At 41.5% G+C, this 22,287-nt stretch overlaps 2 protein-coding genes across 6 annotated transcripts; one reads left to right on the top strand and one right to left on the bottom strand.

Moving 5' to 3' along the window:
• Positions 1 to 1,085: 1,085 nt before the first annotated feature.
• Positions 1,086 to 7,321, top strand: LOC107224714 (dual oxidase maturation factor 1). 2 transcript variants are annotated; one of them, XM_015664889.2, is made up of 8 exons: positions 1,086 to 1,761; positions 2,745 to 2,917; positions 4,247 to 4,304; positions 4,483 to 4,617; positions 4,730 to 4,937; positions 5,371 to 5,582; positions 6,694 to 6,889; positions 7,010 to 7,321. In XM_015664889.2, exons 2-8 carry the CDS (start codon positions 2,753 to 2,755, stop codon positions 7,179 to 7,181), a joined length of 1,146 nt encoding a protein of 381 aa, XP_015520375.1. In that variant the 5' UTR covers positions 1,086 to 1,761; positions 2,745 to 2,752; the 3' UTR covers positions 7,182 to 7,321. The 2 variants fall into 2 exon arrangements, with proteins under 2 accessions (XP_015520375.1, XP_046586637.1); XM_046730681.1 differs by lacking the exon at positions 1,086 to 1,761 and adding an exon at positions 2,296 to 2,411.
• A 129-nt stretch (positions 7,322 to 7,450) lies between these two features.
• LOC107224630 (dual oxidase) lies at positions 7,451 to 21,434 on the bottom strand. Of its 4 annotated transcripts, none has more exons than XM_046730669.1 (20): positions 21,068 to 21,434; positions 18,587 to 18,670; positions 17,669 to 17,830; positions 16,062 to 16,249; positions 15,534 to 15,738; positions 15,005 to 15,171; positions 14,568 to 14,804; positions 14,028 to 14,473; positions 13,295 to 13,496; positions 12,859 to 13,197; positions 12,431 to 12,655; positions 12,141 to 12,359; positions 11,655 to 11,858; positions 11,256 to 11,568; positions 10,321 to 10,695; positions 10,000 to 10,217; positions 9,447 to 9,908; positions 9,184 to 9,339; positions 8,963 to 9,091; positions 7,451 to 8,147 (listed from the first exon to the last, which is right to left on the bottom strand). In XM_046730669.1, exons 1-20 carry the CDS (start codon positions 21,165 to 21,167, stop codon positions 8,019 to 8,021), a joined length of 4,560 nt encoding a protein of 1,519 aa, XP_046586625.1. In that variant the 5' UTR covers positions 21,168 to 21,434; the 3' UTR covers positions 7,451 to 8,018. The 4 variants fall into 4 exon arrangements, with proteins under 4 accessions (XP_046586625.1, XP_015520255.1, XP_046586626.1 ...); XM_015664769.2 differs by having other exon boundaries at positions 12,871 to 13,197; XM_046730670.1 differs by lacking the exons at positions 18,587 to 18,670; positions 21,068 to 21,434 and having other exon boundaries at positions 16,062 to 16,244; positions 17,669 to 17,807.
• Positions 21,435 to 22,287: the final 853 nt, after the last annotated feature.

Genomic DNA, 22,287 nt, shown 5'->3' with positions numbered 1-22,287 from the left:
ATCGAACACATGCGCGCGCGGTATCGTTTTTTTTCTTCTCTATCTCCGATCCAAAACCCCCTTTTCATTCCATTTTTTTCTTCTAGCTTTTGTACCATACACCGATTCAGCAGTCGTCGAACTCGTATTGTTTTTTTTTTATATCGCAGCAGCGCTGTACATTCGCTGAATTATTGACTTCCGGTGCAGAAAGAGGAAGGTATGCAGACCGTGAAGGGAGAATTACAAGATTAAAAAAAAAAAAAAAAAACGTAAAACTTGCGCTTAAACTGTTATAACTGCTTCTAAAGATTCTCAAAATCTAAACGAAATCTAAGCTATGTGGTTGATGTATTGTACCTAATTTTTTTTCTCAAATTTATTTCGCTGTGTCTTCGAGTCAATCGATTCACGGCTGCTTTTTTCAATTGACATTTAGTATACCGGAATAATTGAATACATTAGCTACATACATGACAAATAACGGTATTGTAGAGTTCAATCTCTGTCTGAGTCACCTTTAATTACAAATTTTCACCTACAGTGATATCCACGATGAGAGACGGACGGATTCGTTCGTTCATTTTATTTGGTAAATCGTTATCGGAGAAGAGACGGTATCGTACACGTCTTCGTGACTACGTAAAAGAAAAAACAAAAACACCTCGTTGAACACTTTTCATTCTGTAATCAGTATACGTGACTGTTTTGCTGAAACACCATCGTTACCCCATCGTAAGTGGGTATAAAAATAAACGACGTGTTGTTTTTTTTTTTTTTTTTGTTTTTTTGACGAGAAAACTAAAAAAACATGAAAATTAATTGACACCGAATATTCAGACCTTAGACGCGTTACAATTATGTTCATAATTAACGACGTGCATCGAGCGTGTCGGAAATAATGTGAGCATGGAAGAAAAAAAATAAAATAAAAACAAATGTACTCATATTATCAATTAAAAACCGATATCCCGTGCCGTGTGTTTGATCCATGCTGCAATCACTTGGCCTTTTAATTATTGCGACAGTCCGAAGTAGGTATTGCTCGTCGAATGCATAAAAGTCAATCCAATAAATTCCAAACATCCAGCCTACCCGTTAAAGCAAAAGGAAAGACTTGGAGATTATTTGGCAGGAGGCAGCGGACGCTGACAAAATTATTCCACAATCAAACCTAGCTGGCGATTAATTACGGCACGTGAACGACGTTCTCATCGTTACCGACGTAGGTACAGTCGTCGACATTTAAAGTTCCAAGCGGTCTCCCACTTCGAGACTCCCTTCTCCGTTCTCCACAACCTGCAGTAGCAGCAGCAGCAACCGACGGAGGCCACTTTCAATTCGAAACCTGTTAACCCACTTAACGGCAGTCTTTGTGCCACTTTTGTCCTTACCTGATGATGGCTGTGATACAAGACACGTAGTGTACACCTCAGGTGCGAAAGGTGCGTGGAGGAAATGGTCAGCACCTGATGGAGGATTCGCTTCTTCGTGAAACGTTAAAGCCTCTCCGGATACTGAAGAACAATAATTCGGCTCCAGGACCTCGTCGAGTACTCTGTTCTCTTGGATTACGACAACAACGAACACATGCACTCGTTATCTAGTATATAACATTTAACGAGGAGACTGGATAAGTGCGTCAGATCCATCCTCGCTGAAATTGTACCGATTGGAAATTTGGAACGTAGTAGAATTAACCGGTGGAAGTAGAGCAGAGCGGATATTATTCTTTATGGTTTAGTTCCTCCGGCACTGCTGCAGCTGCGAAATCTTATTGTGGTAAGGAAAATAAAGAAAAACAACCAAACAAAAAATAAAAAATCATTCCGAATTACTATCCTCTGGCGGTTTCGTTCAACGATCACGCACGCACTTTGTGCTGCTTTTAGGCCGCGAACCGGATGCGGAGCAATCATTTTTTCCGAAACTAAAATACCCGTCACACTCTTCTGCAGTTTGTAGTTCGACTCAAGTGTCAATCCTCTACACTGTATAAAGTTTCTAAGATGTTGCGCGAATTGGGATCGTTCCGATTTCGAACGAATTATTGTTACGGCATTTTCATAACGTCAAGTTCACCTGTGACACAACCGGTTTTACATATACATGAATTGTTCGCATGTGTAAAGTCCGGGGTGACGTGACTGCCGATTATTTTCACGTACAATAAATATTATCCTTTTTATTTTTTTATTCCAGACATATCCGCGTCGCGAATATCACAAGTATATTCATGGTATCCCACAACAGTTTGTTCTCTTCTTTCTAGTTTTCAATAAAAAAAAAAGAAAAAAAAATTCAACGCATTGTACGCTGTGCCGGCAGACGGCACAATATTGTTATAGGCAGTTGAAACGCTCTTCGCGCATTCCTCTCGAGGCCAATATCCTACCAAGACCTGACTCACTGCAGTCTGTATACCTATACAGGTACACTCATGTTCTCATTATCCAACACCGTCCACGACTCCGAACGATATTATATCAACGTATAATGCTCCTTTCTCGAAAAATTTTTGGCCCAATTGCGTCGTTTGATTTTAATTCAATTCGAAACGGAGAACGTTAATTCATGTCGAATCAAACTGTTGAACGGAATATTATTCTTTCCAACATTCATAACGATTAGAGTTCGGCGTTGATGCTTCGGCGGAACTCTTTTCATTTCTCTCGTCTGGAACAATTCTTATGCAACGATAAAGTGAATGGGATGACGTTGGGATTTTTTTAAATTTAATTCTTCTTTCGTTCGTTTTCTTTCAGAATACGAAATGAGGGGCTGGTTCGACGCATTTCGTAGCGACGGTGGACCGACGCTGTACAGTTACAGTAACCGGACGCCAGTCAGTGGGGACGTTCACCTGATAACGATATTCGTTATATTTTGCACGATATTCACGGCGTTCGTTATCATATTTCCAGGAATACGAAAGGAGGTGAGATGATGATGGTGATTTTATTACTTAATTGGTACTTATATCGCAGATGCGCAATGTAGTTGCTATTCTAACACACAATATGTTGCAAGCAACACGTCGTGACGAGTGACACCTGCATTATAAGTACGTGAGCATTGTCATGTTGCAGCGTCTCGTCGAATTAACTTTGAAAATTAATGAAATACGGAATCAACTTACGGATGCGGTTCTCGTTCGACTTAGTCGTGTTGTAAATTAAGTGATCGTTGTGAAATCGCACGCGTAAAGCATCCGCCTCTTATAATTTGACCAATACAACTTGTGATGTGAACCGGAAAACTTTGAAGGTTTCTGATACAGCGCGATCAGTCAGCCTGGGTGTATTAATAAAATCGTTCAAGCGTTGCGAAGCCTGTTTAGTTGGATCTGATTTTATCCTCGCAGCTTTTTACATCCAGAAATGTGTACGCGTTTAAATTATACATACATCGTATAATATTTCGCAAGAGACGCGGCGGCGCGATGACGTTGGGTAAATATAATTAATGTGTATTCGTTGAACGAAATTTTTTTGTTCCTCCTCTCATTTTTTGCTACACTGTGTAAGATTTCCTGAATACGATTGATCGACGTTAAGTTATGTATGTACGTATCGTATTTTGCAACTGCATCGAGAAGCTTGCTTCGATTCTAGGCGGAAGAGTCTTTCCATTTTAAAGTAACAATCACACGCACCTAATTGACATACATTAACCCTTTTGGTCATACTGGTAACTGTTCTTACCACCTATTATATCCACTTTTTGTATATGTAGAGAACTTTGAAAACATATTTCTTTCTGGTTTCTTTCCATTTATACCAAAATCATAAGGTTGTACGGTCGTTGACTACGAATCTGAAAGCGAATTTTTAAAATTCAAGACGGTGGATCCAATGTGGCAGATGAAAATTTCAAATTCGATCGAATCTGAAGAAAAAACTGTGCCCAGGTGTTTTCGGGTTCGTCGATTACGAATCTCAAATCAAATTTCGAAAATTCCGTATGCCGAATCCAATCACCGACTCCAAAACTCCTGTATAGTGTTTTTTCACCGTATTCGATCAAAGAAATTTTCGTCCTCTATATTAGATCCGCCATCTTGAATTTTTTAAATCTGATCACAGATTCGTAACCAACGACCTCAAAATCCATAGCGTACTATTCTGTGATAAAAGTTGATTCTGCACAATAATGTTTGAATGAAAGGGTTAAATGTGACGAATTCACAGTGTGTATAATATACAAATGTACAATATACCTGGACAGATAAACACGATCGTTTGAAGTGCAAATATTTGTTCCGCAGAGGCTAACGACATTCCTAACCGTAACCCTCAGCCTTTTTGTTGGAACAACGATTCAAGGTTCGTATAACAGTTTGAAAAGTCATTGGCTGCAGTTTAGCGTGCCTTAAGGCCGCAAAGCAGCGTAATATAATGCGGCGGTAATTCCATCATCATTGTGCAACCGCGCAATGTCATTACGCCAATTTATTTTAAATTACATTATTTCTATTGCGAACCTGTAACGACCGCGTCGCAGTTGCTCAATACGGATCGACATGGCACACAGCTTCCACAACGGTCGTCAGTTCCTACAGCGCTTTTTCAAGGGAAAAAATGACCGCTGAGGTCGGTGGGTACATCGGCCTGATGCACATCAACATCACCTACACAGGTAATGTATGTACGCAGGAAGGGAACGAAGGACAGGTGAATAGAGGAAACAAAAAAAAAAAAAACTGGAATACCATCCGACATTTGTAACTGATTTTACGCCAAATCATTAGGCGGCGAGGGTCACAACGACGTCGAATTCAACGAACGATTTTGGTGGCGAAGTCCAACTGAGATGTCGAAGAGCTTCAAGGAAGCCCTGCACAGAGGCGCCCCCTTCCCGATTCTTTCGGTAGCCGAGTACTTCAGTCTTCATCAGGAGGGTTTTTCCTGGGGCAGCCGATACAGGGAGGCCGGGTATTACTCGTCGATAATGCTGTGGTAACTAGCTTGACGTTTGAATTTTGAACAGTGTATCTAACACGGTCTTACATACAGGTCTGGAAACTCCATTGGAGGGGGTAGGCTAGGAGTGACTGAGGTATTGAATCAATTTGTAGTTTACGGTTTCGACACTGCGTCGCTACTATCTAGTAGGGCTGAGTTACAGAACCTCAAATTTCATTATTAGGCTGTAGCGCGCTTGCGCCAACAGAGAGAAATTTTTTCTATCTCTGTCGCTCACAGGTGACACGGGTGACCCTACTAGGTTACAGCGACCCTTGCGGCCAGTCTAAGAATTATTGAAAGTGGACTCAAGAAATGAGTCACCCCCACCACCAGATTTTCCAGACCTACCTATATGTAAGACCGTGGTATCTAACCTCAATTGTTTTAACAAACGATTCTCCCCCCCCCACCCCCATTATTATAGGACCTCCTTCGCTTCTTGGGCCATGATGAACCTCCTCCTGATGGTTGTGCCTAGATACGGAGCCTACAGCATGGTCTGCACTGGAATTTGCATGCTGTTGACCAATCTCACCTACTGGTCTCTCCTGCCGTGCGAACCTCTTGTCGCGCACGTCGATGGATCTATTCTAATTTTCAATTTGGGATGGAATTACTGGCTCGTTCTAGTCGCTGGTGGGTTTTGTCTGTAATCGATATTCTGTGTGTGTGTGTTTTTTTTTTTTAGCAGTTACCGACGGAGCAGACTTTCCTTTATTTTGAAAATTCATATTTCCTCTGGATTTCGTGGAAACTCGAGCAGTTACCGACGGAACAGACTTTTTCTCATTTCGAAGATTCATATCTCTACTCGATTTCGTGGAAACTGTTTTTCTCGCGCTTTTGATCGAATCGATATGCGGGAAAAACCCCGCGCTGATTTATATCCTCGCACAAGTTTACGCGGCTGTATTTCAAATTCATTTACATTATTCACTATACATATATACGTAACGACGCGTGATTTTGATCGGTACGTTATTTGTGGATATTCTGTGAAGTCATTAGACGTTCTCGATTATTTTGCTTTTGGGATATTTTAGAATTTACGATCCGATGCACAAGACTCGCGTCAATTTGTCAAACTCCTACGCGAGTTCATTTCGACATTCTTATTGCATAAATAAGAATTTCAAGATGAAGAAAAAAAAATTATATATATGTCGGCCGCGTACAGCAACTCGGTGAATGATTACGACGTATCTATAATCTGAAGACAGTTTCCCGCGTTCCATTCCAAAAGTGTCGATCACTCGCGACACATTTTGTGCGGAATATTTTTCCCCTTCCTGTCTTGTGGGCGAGAGAAAGAAAATGGAAAAAATTGTTCGGTATCGTTCAGACGCTACTCTTATGTATATGTATATATATGCATGCCTATAGGCATGTAACGTTCTTGGCGATGAGCCCATTACGGGGATAGAACAAGACGTACAGACGCGACTAAATGGAAGAGAAAATGAAAGGGAGGGAAGGGGAGGTAAAATCGTGGGTGAGGGAATGCAAAAATAACTGACCGTATTTTTTTACTTATAGTATTATGCCTACGCGAAAAAGGGAACGAACCTCCATACATAAATATGAAAATCATCCACAACTTATTTGTAATTCGACCATTTAATCGTCAATCGATAACGTTCGAAAATATTTTCAGTATTTATACAATCCACAGCTTCGACGACATGATAAAAATAAGATTCAACAAAATAAAAATTAAAGAAAGATCGTCTATCCGTTTTTGGAACAGGAGTCGGATGCCTATTCGCCGGTCTCGTGATCGCGGCTATCGATCTGATATTTCCCCATCAATTTTCAACGATCCTAGAGGTGGATTACGACACACCGTACGATCGTCACGTAATTATTGAGGAAAGTTTCGACACCAGGAACACCAGGCGAAAGTTGCCAAAAATTGAAGACGCTTTTGGCGAACGTATAATGAGGTAAGATGAAAGCAATTATCTGTAAGCTGCAAAGATTTAACTGCAATTTGTAAAAACATACAGCTAATTAAACACTGATTTTTATCGACCTTCAATTCTTGTGCGAATTTTACCTTTCAGACAGCTTTCCCACAAGCTAGGTAACGGCAGGGATGACACAAAGGGCGTGATAAATCAGGGATACGTCGGCACCGAACAGCTGGAATTCGCTCAACCGACCGAAGAAGATCCGAACAAGAATCAGAACTGGTCTTATCCATTTCCACCGTCGCCACGACGAACGATTAACTAACAGAAGTTAATCGTAGCGATCTATCCAATATTTACTAATGCTAATTATGAATTATTTATGCAAGTCGGTTGTGTAAATGTATAATGTACATGGATAAATATAACGTAACCGTTGTATACGGAAGATCAATGAAACGCCAATCAATATCCTTACTGTAAATATCATCTGGATATTTCAAAGTTATAATATAGCTGGAAATGAAATTTAGAGAAAAGTTTCTCTCATTGTCGATGCAAAGTTTTATACGTAAATAAATATCGAAGCTTGAATATGATTTAAGATTTCGCGTTTTATTTTATATTGTGACAGGCACGATAGGAATAAATGACGGAGAGAAATTTAGGTCAATTATTACGGTATATAACAGAAGACATTATCAATGAATAACTTATTACTGACCTAGAGGTATAATAATATTACATATATAACGTACAAATAAATTTCTACACAATACGATACATAAATATATAATACAATTTTTGTTTTTTTCTTATTTAATTTATCATTTTCAATCACGAGGAGCATTTGTCTATACGATTATATCTCACTGTACTGTACACGTATGTACATATGCATCAATGCATGTAAACCAGCTGTGTATACATTAAGGCGATTTGTTTATAAATCTGCAGTTGTAAAAACTCGCCTATACGCAATTATACAAGCTGTGTAATGCGTTGTATCTCAATGCTCATTATTCGCGAATATTCGTTTATATTTACACCGGCGAATGCGAGAGCTTGTACACAGTGTACATATAATTATAGCTATATAGTATAGATACCGAAACGGTAACTCGGTCTGAAAGTCGGCCTCGAATTGTCACTACGTAATTTTCTAGCCAAAATTTTCAAAGTGATGTATAAAGTACGGTAAACGTCGCCCCTTGTTCACCTCGTCGCAACCCAGCATCACGCTTTTCGTTAAAGGACGAGGACCGCAGCTGAAGACCCCGATTTTACTCACCTGCATGAAATTTGAAAGAAAACAAAGAAAGCGTTTAGAATTGGGATCAAAAATAACTAAGCGAAATGCGCCGATCTTTGATGCTGCACTGTAAAGTTGGACGTTTATAAACTGGTTAAAAATATCTTCAGCTCGGTCAATAGAATATTCATGTACCAAAATTAGACGGTTTACATGTTGTTCAAACGTGGAAAGCCTTTTGATAGACCGTAAACATCTGGTTGGCACTGTACCAGGTGCGTATTAAATGCAAAATTTAATTCCCGGGAAATGCAGGGATCTCCGATTAAAACTTCATCAACTCTCCGAAACAGCGCGACATTTGATACGAAGTAATATTTATCGGAACCATTGATATGCCAGATGCTGTTCAGATGTTACAGGAAGTTACAGGCTGTTACGATAAATCGAGTATGTATTATGAAACTCGATAGGCGAAGAAAGAAAACTAAAGTTAGTACTTGTTATGTATGAATCCGAAAACTTGATCTAAGGGTAATTCGATGACGCTGAAATACGTTTTTGTCCTCGACAACTCTTGTTTGACACATGCTTCGATAAAGTTGTTAGGTTCCGAATCAAACGGTTTAACCTTTTTTTATAATGATCTGGAGGATTGATTGCAAAATTATTATAATCATTCGATTCAGCGTCGTCGAATTACCCTTAGATCAAGTTTCCGGATTCACACTAAAAAGAACTGCCTTTCATGCTGATTTGCTGGTCTACGAAGAATTAGAAGAAGAAAAAGAAGCTAGACCGCGAAGTTTCATTCGATAATGAATGAAAAAATATTTCTCGGATATTATACTCACGTAGCTGTGTTTCTTTTGAACGAATTTTAGGAACGACGTCATATCCGGCCTGCCGAAATGATTAATGGCCTTCAATCCGGTGAATATACTGGTCTTCGACAACCTTTGAAAATGATTTTCGCATATATACTGAAACAAAAAATAAAAATGGCGTGAGGTTTCGAAGTTCCTGAAATTTCCGTAAACGCCATTCGCGCATCATATAACAATGATATACTGACCAGCATAGTTGTGCGTAAATCGAACTTGTGAAAGAACTGTGTAATAAATATGTGTATTTCTAAAACATCGGTAACATCCTTCCTCTCGACGTCGCGTAGAACGTCGATGAACCACTCGAAGTGTTTGTGAGAAGGACAGATCCACAAGAAGTATACCTGGCGTATAAGAAAAAGGTACCGAATATGACAATTCTGCGCAGCAATAACGTCTTTTGACGAAAAGGTCTCATGACCGAAAATTGGACATGACCTTCATCACTCACCTTCTTGCAAGCTACTCCTGAGTACCTATTAGTCGAGGTACCGAAGACGAGATCGTTGAGCATCGAGGCGTACGGAGTGACCCCGATGCCACCGCCGACCATAACGGCGACTTCGAATTTGTACCAGTCTTGATTCCCGCCCCCAAACGGTCCCTCGATCCTTATCTTGGGGTGTTCGTCCTCGGGGTTGAAATTGCAAGGGTCAAAGTAGTTACGCAACTTCCATGTCCAAGGACCCTGGGCCTTGATATGACACGACAAGAAGTTCTCGTGCGGTGCTGACGTCAGCGTGAACGAGTGAAACTCGTTGGTCCTGAACGCCGTGCAGGAGAGACGTACCCACTGGCCGGAGAGGTACTTCAGGTTTGGCGGTCGATAGAATTTTATCTTTATAACATCGGACGGCAGTAACTCTGTCTCGATTATGTCCAAGGCCATGTACTTGGTGCGCAGGCTGACCACCTGATGGAGGATTGGTGAAAGCACGTGAGTCACATCTTCATTGGAGTTAAATATGTGCAAAATTCTTTTATTCTCTGGTGACGAAACTGACCTTGTCCAGAGCGTAGATGATCGCCGGACCGATGAAGAAGATCCAGAATCGTGGTGCTCCGGTTAGTCTGGCCAATCCATGGACAAGGCACAACGCGTAGAGCAGAACATAGAGGCTGTGAGTGGACCAGAAGAACTTGTAGGCCTTTTGCCGTATCGTTGGATGAGCGAAGACGAATATGATCGTCATGACAACGAACAAAAGTATCCCGGTTAGACCTGCGCGTTGAGAATGGGAATTGAGTACAATGCATCGCAGGATTGGATGGATCTTTCAACCTCATTTCAACAATTAAACACCATCATTTCCGGTCTCGCGTACCTGTTACTGTCTGGAATAGCCAGAAGGTGATAGTGGGACGCGCATCGCTGGAAAAGCTGACTTCTCGGGTGAGACATCGAAGGTTGCCGATCGGTTGGGTGGAGACGTGGTAGAAATTGACAATGTGACCGACGGTGTGAAGCACGGAGAAAAAGAGTGCGGTGCAGGCAGCAATCTTGTGAAACTGGATGTGAGAATCGAGCGGAATGTACTGCTGGATGGAGAACTCCTTCAGCTTCGTCAGGAGGTTACGAGACATCGTAAGCAGGAGAAGACTGTAGCAGAACGACAACGCAGCGGCGGATCCTCTGGTTATCGCTATCCCGACGCCCATTATGTGCCTCAGATCCGTGTGCTCAGCCATGAAGGAATAATCTGAAAACACGCGGGTCAAATCTACATATTGACAACTTCAGGTAGCACATTGTTGGCTGTCAGTTGACTTGATATCGACAGAAATTCTCAGTCAACTATTTCGAGTCGACTGGGAATAGGCATATTATGAGCCTATTGTTGACTGTAAGTTGACTAAGAGTGCGCGAATGTCCTCTGAAATGTCATGGTAAAGGCAACACCCCACGTCAACTATTATGAGGTTTTCAGTTGACTGTGAGTAGTTAAGACAAAAAGGCAATAATTTGAAAGTTGGCTAATTACGTGGTCTAATGGTCAGCTGGCGAAAAGTATGAGATAGCGATTAGTCAGCCTAACTGTCACCAGATGTTGACGTTCATTCGGCACATGAATGCGCTCACATAAACAATTATTTGTCTGAATAACATCGAAAACTTTTTACTTGACTTTCTAGTGGTAACTGGAATAAGGTGACAACGAGTTGTTTAGTCGAATTGCCTTATACTTGGCGTTTCAGAGGATATTCGTAAGCATGAAGTGTACTGCATGTCAACTTCAAGTCCAGTTTTTTCGAAACTCACGGATGAATCTCTCCACGAACAGAGCGATCGTGATCACGTAGAATATGAACAGATAAAATATGTTCTGACGATTCTCCTCGAGGAACGTCGATATCCCGTCCCACTGTTTTCGCGCCCAACTCTTCGTAGCCTCCGGGGGAAGCTGGTCTATGTGGAAGCTCGTCATCCTCGCCACGTTCGTCGAGGTGTCAAGAAAGTTCTGCTTCGCCCCCTTGCAGTCCAGTCCGATCGCCACGAAGTCGCCCTTGTACTCCTTCATCATGAGCTTGAAGTCATTGTAAGTCAGGTAGTCCTTCCGCTCGAGGCCCGCGTCCTGTTTCAAAAATTCTCTGTCATGTGTGCCGGGAGTGAATTGATCGAGTCTCGTCATGAGGAATGATGATCTTCGAATTTTGTCACCTGGAACATCCCGTCGATCAGTTCGGTCACGTGATCGTCGCTAAGGCTGGTTGTCCGGGCGATTTCAACGAGGGAACGAAGCATCTCCGACAGTTCTCCCTTGTCGATAACGCCGTTGCTATCGTTGTCGCACATGTCGAATATTATCCGAAGTTTGTCCTCGGTTTTGCCGCGTGAAAAGAGCAGCACCGTGTCCAAAAATTCCTGCAGCAACGGACGGAGAAAGTCAAGACACTGTGGTAATCCTGATTACGCGATGAAGGAGGATATCGATCGTTACTGTAACATGGTGTCCAGTAAAAAATCCGCAACAAATTCAAGGACATTTCCAGAACATTCAAAGACACAAAAAAAAGAATACGTCTAGGACACAAAAAAATTCAAGGATAGTTTCAAGGACTTTTGAAGGACAAGCAAAATTCAAGGACATTTCCAGGACCACTGGACACCGTGTTATACCTCTCCGCAGGATTGAAATGCTCTTACCTGAAACGAAATTCTTCCATCGCTGTCTTTGTCCACGATGTTGAACATCTTTTGCACGAACACAGCATCCGGCCGCATGCCCAAAGCGCTGGCAAACTCGCTCTTCGAAAGCGACGTCCTCATCACCGTAACAACTTCTCCGCTGTCGCTGTCCTCTGATCGGCGACGTTTTTCACCAGGTCTAAGACCAAAGGTCAAAGCGTAGGCCTCCCTGAAGAACTGTCGAAAACATGGATCGTTAGTTGTCGGCGAAGAAATTTCACACGTTTCGCAACCGAATACCAGCTCACCTGTTCCAATTTCTTCTGACGTCGTTCTTTAGTTTCCGCTTTGGCAAGCATTATATCACGGTTGGTACGCATCAGCGTAAAGTGTTTGTTGTGCGACGTTAAAAATGACTCTAATTTCGCAATGAACTTTCTACGCGAGCTTAAGGAATCCAGTTCAAGGACGAGATCGTAGTCACGGGGTATTCGCAGCAATACCAACGGCTTACGATGGCTGTTCTCGCTCTCCTAAAGAAATTAAAATTATTATCATAATAAATTACCGATCGTCCTGCGACGATTTCGAGGATATTTAAAACAGGTAACATGTGTGATATAACTAACCGCAATCGGCCTAGATCAAGAAGTCCCTCCTGAATGGGAAGAAACTTCTTCATTATATCAACGATCGTAAAGTTATGAAAAAAATTAATCACCATTTTTGTACATACATAATTAATTACCTGTGATTCCTCGATCGTGATGGAGTTTAGATTGTTGAAATTGAAGGTCCGGAGCTTCTCCCCTTTCCTGTTCACCACGTGGAGGGCTGCTTCGGGTCCAAATTTAACTTTAACAAGCCTCCGGTGATTGGCGTGCAACCATTCTCTCACCACCATTTTATCCACGCAAATTCTGCCGTCGCTACGCTTCTGTATTTCCTCCTGAAGAATCTTCAGTCGGCGTCGTCGCCTGTTCTGTAATTTAACAAGCCCGTACCCAACCCCTGCGCAAAGTATCGGAATAAATCCGAGAAAAACGCAGGCGTATATGTAGACGAGTTCGCTGCCCTGAAAAAATTTATTGGGAAAAACCAATTAGCAAACAATTTCATCGTCGATATAACCTCAAAGATCGGTAATCCGCAGTGCGGATCGCGCTTTATACCTCGAAGTAATCGTATCTCTGCAGAGGCATGCACGACTCGAGAATCGATGAATTCAGTTGAAAGGGTTGAGGGCAGGGGTCGTTTTCCATCCAGGTGAACAATCTCCTCTGCACAGCCTCCGGCGGTATCGACGTTGTGTTTACAACGATATCCCAGAATTTCACTCTCCTAATCTCTTCAATTTCACTCTTGGTGAATATCCTGAAAGGACACGTTTGACGAACGGTTAATCCTTTCACATACATTTTTCCTTATATACGATACTCTTGAAATTTTGCATGCATGTTCTGTTGGGGTCGCTGATTACGAATCCGAACTCGAAATTAAAAAATTCAAAATGGCGGGTTCAATATGGTGGACAGACAAAAACAGTAAGAAGAAAAATTTTTTGCTTATCATAAGCTTGTGCCAAAATTGGCATTCGGATTTTCATGGTAGCTTATCAGAAAATGCTTTTTTTTTCTGGATAAGTAAGAATTTCGTATTATATATATTTTTTTTCAGGCACAGAAATATTTCAAGGACCATGTGGAACCAAAAAACTCGGCAGGGGTTACCAAAAAATTATAGTTTAGTAAATGAAAAGCTGCAAAAAAAAAAGGTGAGAGACTGAGCGTCTCGGTATGAATCAAAGGGTTAACAGCGGGCGTGATGAATCGCAGTTCGGACGTCGAATCGGTCCACTGCGATTAACCAACAGTTCCATTCTACGGCAATTTAGGTACAACTAACCCGTTGTCGAGGTTCTCGAACCAGAAGCGATCGGCGTCCCGCAAACGTGTGAACTGGTCCTTAATCACAGCCTTGAAGAGTTCTCCAGGCCCGTCGCTCGACTCGAGCATCCCACCGACGTAGACGTCGATGTTTTCCAGGTTGTTGGAATAGATTTCCATCAGGGACCTGAGCAGCTCTGGGTTCTTGTTGAACAGCGCCGGGTTTATCTCGTTCCAGATCTTCCTCCTTGGTAGCTTGAAGTGCGCCCTTGCCGTGTTGTAGTCCGGAAGACCATTGTCTCTGCCTCGCATTATGTTCAGCGCTCCCAAATCCCGACGGGAAAATTCCATCGGACCAAAGAGACTGTTCCTCACGTCGGAGCAGAGCAGGCTGTCCTCCTTCTCCGCCAGCTGGGAAGCCATTCCCATAAGGAGTTCCTCGATCGTACTGTTCGCCAGTACTTCCTGATCGGAAACGAGTGAAATACGTTATCGTCGATGCAACGTCGGTAGTCGAATAACTTTTTCAGACACACCTGTACAAGGAGAATCTACTTACGTTCGAGTCCCACCAAGTTGAGCAAAGTCTCATGGCGGGTCGACCCATGCTGGTCTTTCGAAAATTGCACGATTCATCGCGACGGTAAATTCCAGGTGGTACAAGGCTGTGTCCGTAGCGGAATGCAGCGCTTTGAAAAACGTGACTAATACCGGGATGAAGGTCAGGCTTGTATCCGGAATAAGGCTTCAGCTCTTCTTCCAAGAGATTCGGCAAGTATTCGTAGACTATGATGTTCTGCGAAGAGGATGACGTTGATGAAGTTAATTGGGTGGCAATTACCACTTAACAAAATGAATGATTACGGGCACGTGGTCAAAAAAGCGGCATCGTAAGAGAAGTTGAAAGAACTCATTGGCCTCTGAGAAGTCGGTTTTTCCCCCTTTTGTCGTCAGACTAATTTCTAACAGCCTGGGGGAATATTGAGCTTTGCTCACCTGAAGCGTCCCCACTACGACTCTTCGTGCCCTTTGAAAAACCTCCTCATCCGACATATCCGGGTTCTGTTTTTGGACCCGAGCCGCTATTACGTTGTGCCACTGATAGAACAAGATTCCAAACGCCAGGAGCGGGGGGTTTTGATTCGTCCTCGGATCTCCGAGCACTGTGTAAAAAATAAAAGGGTCGGCATAAATTTGCCGCAATTTATTTTCCACACGCAGACATTATCCACAAAACTACATCCGGCTCGCCTTGTTGTCTGGAAACCCACCTCATTTATCAAGCCATGGAACCGCGCGAATTATTATCCCGATTAAATCCAACCAGGATATAATTCTCTTATCCAAGTATAATAATCAAGTCGAGAGTACGTGAAACAGGTTCTTTCATGGCTCATTCGGTGCGCGTTCATCGAGATCGTTGTGGTCCACTCATTCAAGAAGACCATTTCACAATTGAGGCTGAATTTTTTACTCCGGCAATTACTCGAATCAACGATTAAACGAAATCGAAATTTATACTCACGATAAAGCCGCTCCGGATTAAGCATCCTCATCACGTTCGGTACCGCGTGATTGAACAGCGGTGCCCGCATGGTGTTCCGAACCGGAAATTGCTTCTTCGGCTCCATGAGGAAGCTCCCGTTTTTGAAGGACCTCATGGTGTTGGTCCAAGCCTCGCTGCCCGAGTAAATAAAGCTCCCGTCGATCCAGCTGGTCACTTTGTTGATCTGAAACCTCGCGTATTCACAGCTATTTTCCACTCGCTTATCAACCCTCAAACTCCCTTCCACTCTCTTGTTCGATAAGATGAACTCTCACAAGGAAGGTATCCCAGGTCCTTATCTACGATTTGATTTTTTTTTTACCATGTTACAGTGGACTAAAAACTAACCCACACGTATTTTTTTTTTTTTTTATCTGCCATTAAACACTCTAATGAGGTGAAACCAAAGTAAGACATGTCAAGAGGCGATATCGAGCTTGGATTACCTTCCTTGTCAGTTCCCTAACGAGGAACCATAAATTCGTACGTTCAATAGGGATGTCGTACCTGTTCCCTGGGGCTGTTGGGACTGTGTCCGGTCTCTCTGTCATAATCGGCCCTTTGAAAGGGAATGTACTTGTTGCCCTGGCAGTCCTTGTCGAATACCTTGTCGCACTTCTCTACATCAATGCGATGAAACTCTATCGGACACCCACTTTCGCTGGCCATTATTATCTCCGCAGTAACGAGCTGCCCTAAAACGTCAACCGCCATTAGGGTTTCCATGTATGAATGTACGTATGTCATTGCACGTGCGTTGCAACGAACGATCATTACTTTCGTACGTATGTAAAGCAGCATTTACGGTCAGACGTGATTCGATACGCCGAGGCATGAATTACTTAGTGAAAAATCTGTTCCAAGGACAACGATGACTTTTTTTCTTTTTTTTTTTTTTTATTTTACTTATGTTGTTTTGTTTTTTTGTTCTCGTTTTCCCTTTCTTCTTTTCTGTCCTACCCCGTCTTCTGTTCGCGGGAAATAAGACAATGTGATGCGGTTTTCGTATAGACCAACTGTCTCGAACGAATCAAGCCTGTACCACCACTCTGTTCGGGAGTTCAAGATCAGTGGCATTGAGGACCGGGTAACCACAGACTGCGGCTTGAGGTAATAAAAGGTATAAGGTAAATGTGCACAGTTGTGTACCTACTTGTCGTTTAGGTAAGCATCTACACACACACACACACACACACACACGCGCGCGCGCATACGCATTGCACGATATTGTCCATGTACCTAATATGTGTATTACGAAAAGGCGAGAGTTGTTGTGACGCAAGTTTGGAACGGATTACCATTTTTATAAACGTATGACACTTGGTTGATCCTGTTTGTTTTTTCGATACACGGATATTCTGACAAGGTAAACATATTACAGTAGCAGAGATATCAAATCGATTCAAATCTATAACTTGTGTACATATATTAGAGTGATTTTTTTTTTTAACTTTTTTTTTATTCCTACGTACCCTTCGGAAAGTTAGTTTTTGGTCTGAAACGAATCCTTGCGAAACCGAAATTCGGTATCAAAATTCTAAACGAAATATCTCGAAAACTGTACAAGCTGGAAAGCTGTATTTGGTTTTATTTTGTAAATAATCTAATTTTGTGTAATAAAAAAAAAGTCGAGACTACCATAGACCTAAATATTCATCTTGTATTCGATACGAAGGTTTAAAGTCGAGTGCTTTAAATAAACGAATGAAGATACTTATTACTTTGTAAATTTTTATCTCACCCGTCTTCTAAGCTGATACAAATAATATCACTAGGTGGTCACGACTTCCGTTATAGAAAATTTGATTATCTACAAAATAAAAACAAACACAGCTTCTCAACTTGTATAGTTTTCGAGATATTTCGGATAGAGTGTTTGAAAAATTCGAACCTGATGAGTCGCCCTTTAGAATTTTGCTACCGAGTTCCGGTTTCACGAGGCTTCGTTTCAGGCTAAAAATTAACTTTTCGACGGGTGCGTGGGAAAAAAACCAGTTAAAAAAACCACCCTAATATGTACACACGCGCATATATAACGTCCAACTATGCAACCTATTCCTGTAAATGATAGCGTTTAGCATATAATCATATCTAGCATATATTTGTATACGAACCAAAGAAGGCGAACAAGGCGGTTTTGTTTTTGACCGATGGTATCCCGTCGTCACCTTGCATGAAAAGATCGCTCAGTTTTCGCGATGAAGGTCGATCTTGTCCAGCCATCATGTAAACTCCGTCCGAATAAGCGGCCGGTGCCTTGCGAATGAGTCTGCTGTCTGCAGAAAATGTGCAACGTTTATATAAGATACGTTGCATTCGACTTACGAATTCGAATTATACACACGTTGCTGGAAATAAATTACGTAAAATTGTTGAGATTTAAAAATCCGGAGAAAATTAATATTTTCAATAATTTAATCTTCCCGGCTCGTTATAAATTTTATACACGCAGACTTTTTCTTATTATGCACTTCCTCATCCTACCTATATATATATATTATGTATAATATTATACACCTTTCGACTTTCATCCCGATCGTTATTCAGATATCGTGAAATTCGTGCACATGGCGCATTCGACGTATAACGGAGTTTTGAGAACATTACATTATACCGTTTTCGCCGAGGATCGCGAGAGTCTACATGCGTAATGAATTCGTTTTTTCTTTTTTTTTTTTGGTTCTTTAATCTCGTTTTTTATTTTTCTTTCTGACTTCCGCGTATAACCTGTACATATCAGAGGTCCGTGGATTTATACATACACGACGCAAAGTTATTACCGATTACAAATATAATATTTTACCATAGTTGAACGGCTGATTTTTCGGGTCACCAATTAATTACCGCATTATAATCGAAAAAGTTTAATAACCAACGAATGTAAAAGGCGAACGAACCTGTTATTCAATCATTTTTTATAGTAACGTCCAAAACGAGTTTCGGCACGTTATTATCAATAATTCGAAAATTGTACACCTGATAAAACAGTACTCGGAACATTTCACTTGATACACTTTTTTCAATTCACTCACCAACTGATCCCCACTCCGGATGTGCCAAATTGTTGTACCAGCCATCGTACCTCTGTTTTTCAGTGTGATTGTATCTGACGATATCTAAAAATTTCCAAAATAAATAATAAAACATTTCTGCATACCTGAATGATATCACCTTGTATTAATCACCTTTATCGGTATGCGTTTAATAACAACAACAACAACAACAACAACAACAACAACAACAATAATAATAGTGATTTGCATTTCTTCCTTATAAGAAATTATTCAGCTAATTAATATTTTTTGTTCTCATTGCGTATAATATCATACGCAATAATTAACGAGTAAACATATGATATCGTGTAACCTAATAAGACGTTACATATTACAGTCTTGTATTGTATAGTTATATGACATACAGCGGGAAGATTGAAAGCCTAGACGTGAAAACCGAAACTTGTTGAAATATGTGCGCTGGAATGTCAAAACATTTCGTAGAAAATAAGGCATCATCATGCAATGCATACGAATTGCGCTGGGCGTAATGCCCGAAGAATTGTATAACAGTACCGAATGCTCAATTAAGACACGTAAGAATTTTCTACTTTTATTTTTCGGAATTTTAGTACCTACAAATGGTAATTTAGCGTTACGATCGTAATTCACTCGGATTGGTGTTTTTTTTTTTTTTTTTGTCTTTGTTTTCGGTTTGTTTTTTGAATTACCCTTTCATTTGCACTTGCTTCTCGTATTTTTTCCAGTTTTTTTTTCCTCCTCCCGTTTTATGCGCTTCTCAAATAGTTAGGAGATATAATCCTGCGACGGTTTTCTCACCGTGCGAAATGTGCAGGATATATAGCGTAATTACGATATTAACAATGACTAATTTCTCCTTACTGCAACGAATGATGAAATCGTTTTGTACACTCAGCCATGTCACTCGCCGATTCTCTAACACAGTGTTATAAGTAAAACAGACGTGTATATTATTAAAAGTCTTAGACAAAAGATTGCAGCTTTGGTAATATAACGGTAATTATAGATAGGTGCTCGGATATTTACAATCACTGCGTGGAAACTACAAACGGCAATTTCGATACAAAATTTACAGACTATCCGTGTTCGTGTAAGACGTAATTACAGTTGTGAAAATTTATTTCAAAATAAATTATTCAATTTCTTGATTCCTCGATAATCCTGTTCTCACCTAATTTCATTTACGATAAATGCTTGAAATTGTATACATAAAAATAACAAATAATCGACGATGAGGGTATAAGATATGGAAAAAATCGATTATAATCTCTGTGGAGTATAAAACTGCGGGTTCTTAACTGCCGTGCATGAATAGTTAGTCGTAGCTATCGATATTCACGGCAGCAACACGCTGGTAAAAAATACGAAACCGGTAACGATCGGTCGGCACCTACGTGCAAACTGTGCAATATGCAGGGCAATAACGACGTTAACAATCCTTCATTGTAAACTATCGAAATCCGGTTCGATAGATCCTTTGTACCTTACACTGGATGCCGTATAGTTATAGTTAGACACTGCTCGTGCACTACCCCGGGAATTTGCACGCTCGGATTTTTATCGCCAAGTGAATTTTTGCAGTATATCAGTAGGACCTAAATTGATATGCAAATAAATATTTTTTGTTTATTCCTTATTTGATTTTATGCTTGGAGCCAGAAAATGCAGATTCTATTTTCGACGTTTTAGTTTTTCAACTCTATATTATATATTTCGCAATTCTTAATACATATTTGTATCACAGATGCAGAGTATTTAACGCAAATGCGTGACCTGATCGCGAGCTGGTGCCGATATTTCAGTTCCCGAATCGAAACTTGTTGATTATTTTTGGAAGTATCCGCAAGTTGTTGAGACCAATTCCTAATTTTTTCATTTCAAAGGTGTCCTTTGTCTCTGGGGTAACACCGTGTCGTAATTGACGATTCTATCGAATCACGATCAACTCCGGTGAACCGAGCAATTTCTGCACCAAGTTAAAGTAAACGGTGAGCCGGAGAAAGAATTCCATTCATAAAAGTGAAGGTAGATATTCGTTTGAAGAGTTTCGAATAATCAGTCTGGATTCTGTTATTGTACTCGTACGAATACCGGGAGTACCTAATGATCGATCATCGATCTCCGGTACCGATATTACACAGATTAACGGTAGATATCGCGACAACAGTTACCACGTGGATCGAGCCAAGCACAGTGACCATAACTGTCACTGATTTTTTGAAGTGAATAACATCGATCCGAGCATCGATCGAGGATCGCTAATACACCCAAACAACACGACGATTAGTAACAAATGCGAGAAAAACGTGTTTGTGAAAAGTGAAACACGAAAATCGCCCAGGGTGAATATTTTTTCAACCTTATCCAACTCGAGGCGTAATTATAACGACCGAAAATCGTGTCGATTAACGATCGAGTTGCATGCACCCCGAAGCATGTGGGGTTTTTAGAAAAAGGAATGTCAGTGAAAAAACTCACCAGATTTAATGACCGGGTTTATCCAAGCTGCTACCAGGACACCGTAAAGGACAAAAGAGCACAAGAACCCCCGGCGGTGTTCGTTCCTGATAAAAGTCATAGTAAGTCGGTTCCAAGCATTTCACAAAGTGCCGCGGCAATGAATCGTCCCGATAGATGCGGACTCGGGTGTCATTTGCGATCCAGGAGGGTGTAAAGCGAGTCGGCGAAAGAGTCGATAAATCGGCGATGAATCCGTGAACACGCGGCGTGCCGAGTATCCTTGTGTTTTTTTTTTTCGTATATCGAACGGAATTTTTCAGATCGAATAGAGAGAGAAGAAGCTGGTGGCCGCCGTTCGCCACGCTCGGTTCTCGTCTGTGGTTTCGAGTGGCAGACCAACCAGCCGAACCCCCCCTTCTCTATCCTCGTTCCTCGTTCTCCGCATGCACACATACAACACACACACACCTCCACCTCCGCAAGAGCCATGCCGTCGTCGTGGAACACGGTGAAAGTCACCGGCCTATTTGCTTCATTCCTGCAGACGCGATTCATAATCGGTCGACGTCACTTCACAGGCCTAGTTTCAGGCTTGTGGCACAGATCGGCCAAGGAAACCCGCGCTTCCAACCGATCGGCCCGCTTTCAAGGGCAGACCAACCATTACGCGAACCTCCCGCAGTATCAACGGAGGCTGCAGACTCCCGACCGGAACCGGATGCGGCCCTCGGCTGTCTGGAAATCTCCTATTATCCGTTTTTCTCTACATGAGAGTCCGCCTAACCCTTTCGGGCACGGTGGAATGCTCAGCGTCCCATTGCACATAAAAAATTTCCATGTCCTAGCGTTATTACAGTTTATTTACAACTTCAAATGATCTTCCTTTCTTCGTACGACTGTTAAAATATGGAGAAATCTGATTATTGGCCAACGTCATCGAATTTTGATCCGCCATATTGGATCGGCCATCTTTGATTTAGAAGTTAACCCCGAAAACTGTCGAGTAGCAAGTCTGGACCAGAATCATCGAATTTTGATACACTGAAACTTCTCTTAACAAACACCTCCCAATAACGGATTCCTCTTTATACAACGAACAGTCTTAAAATCTCCAGAAGCACAATTTACACGTTAATATTGTTCCTAATAGCGGACAATCCTTAATAACGGACACTATTTTTAATCTCGAAGATATTCGCTATTGGGAAGTTTCACTGTAGCTTTTTCGACTTCACATC

The sequence above is a fragment of the Neodiprion lecontei genome, chromosome 2 (genome assembly GCF_021901455.1).
Source record: "Neodiprion lecontei isolate iyNeoLeco1 chromosome 2, iyNeoLeco1.1, whole genome shotgun sequence".
NCBI lineage: Eukaryota > Metazoa > Arthropoda > Insecta > Hymenoptera > Diprionidae > Neodiprion > Neodiprion lecontei.
This window is presented reverse-complemented; position numbering and strand designations above follow the sequence as displayed.

What these genes read in the sequence shown, in the direction of transcription:
- LOC107224714 (XM_015664889.2), top strand. Translation starts at nt 2,753, where the DNA reads ATGAGGGGCTGGTTCGACGCATTTCGTAGCGACGGTGGACCGACGCTG. An exon ending in TTCCAGGAATACGAAAGGAG is followed by an intron (nt 2,918 to 4,246) that starts GTGAGATGATGA and finishes TTTGTTCCGCAG; the next exon opens with AGGCTAACGACATTCCTAAC. An exon ending in TTTGGCGAACGTATAATGAG is followed by an intron (nt 6,890 to 7,009) that starts GTAAGATGAAAG and finishes TTTACCTTTCAG; the next exon opens with ACAGCTTTCCCACAAGCTAG.
- LOC107224630 (XM_046730669.1), bottom strand. Translation starts at nt 21,167, where the DNA reads ATGACTTTTATCAGGAACGAACACCGCCGGGGGTTCTTGTGCTCTTTT. An exon ending in GTCAGAAGAAATTGGAACAG is followed by an intron (nt 12,360 to 12,430) that starts GTGAGCTGGTAT and finishes TGTTTTCGACAG; the next exon opens with TTCTTCAGGGAGGCCTACGC. An exon ending in TTCAAAAGAAACACAGCTAC is followed by an intron (nt 8,148 to 8,962) that starts GTGAGTATAATA and finishes AATTTCATGCAG; the next exon opens with GTGAGTAAAATCGGGGTCTT.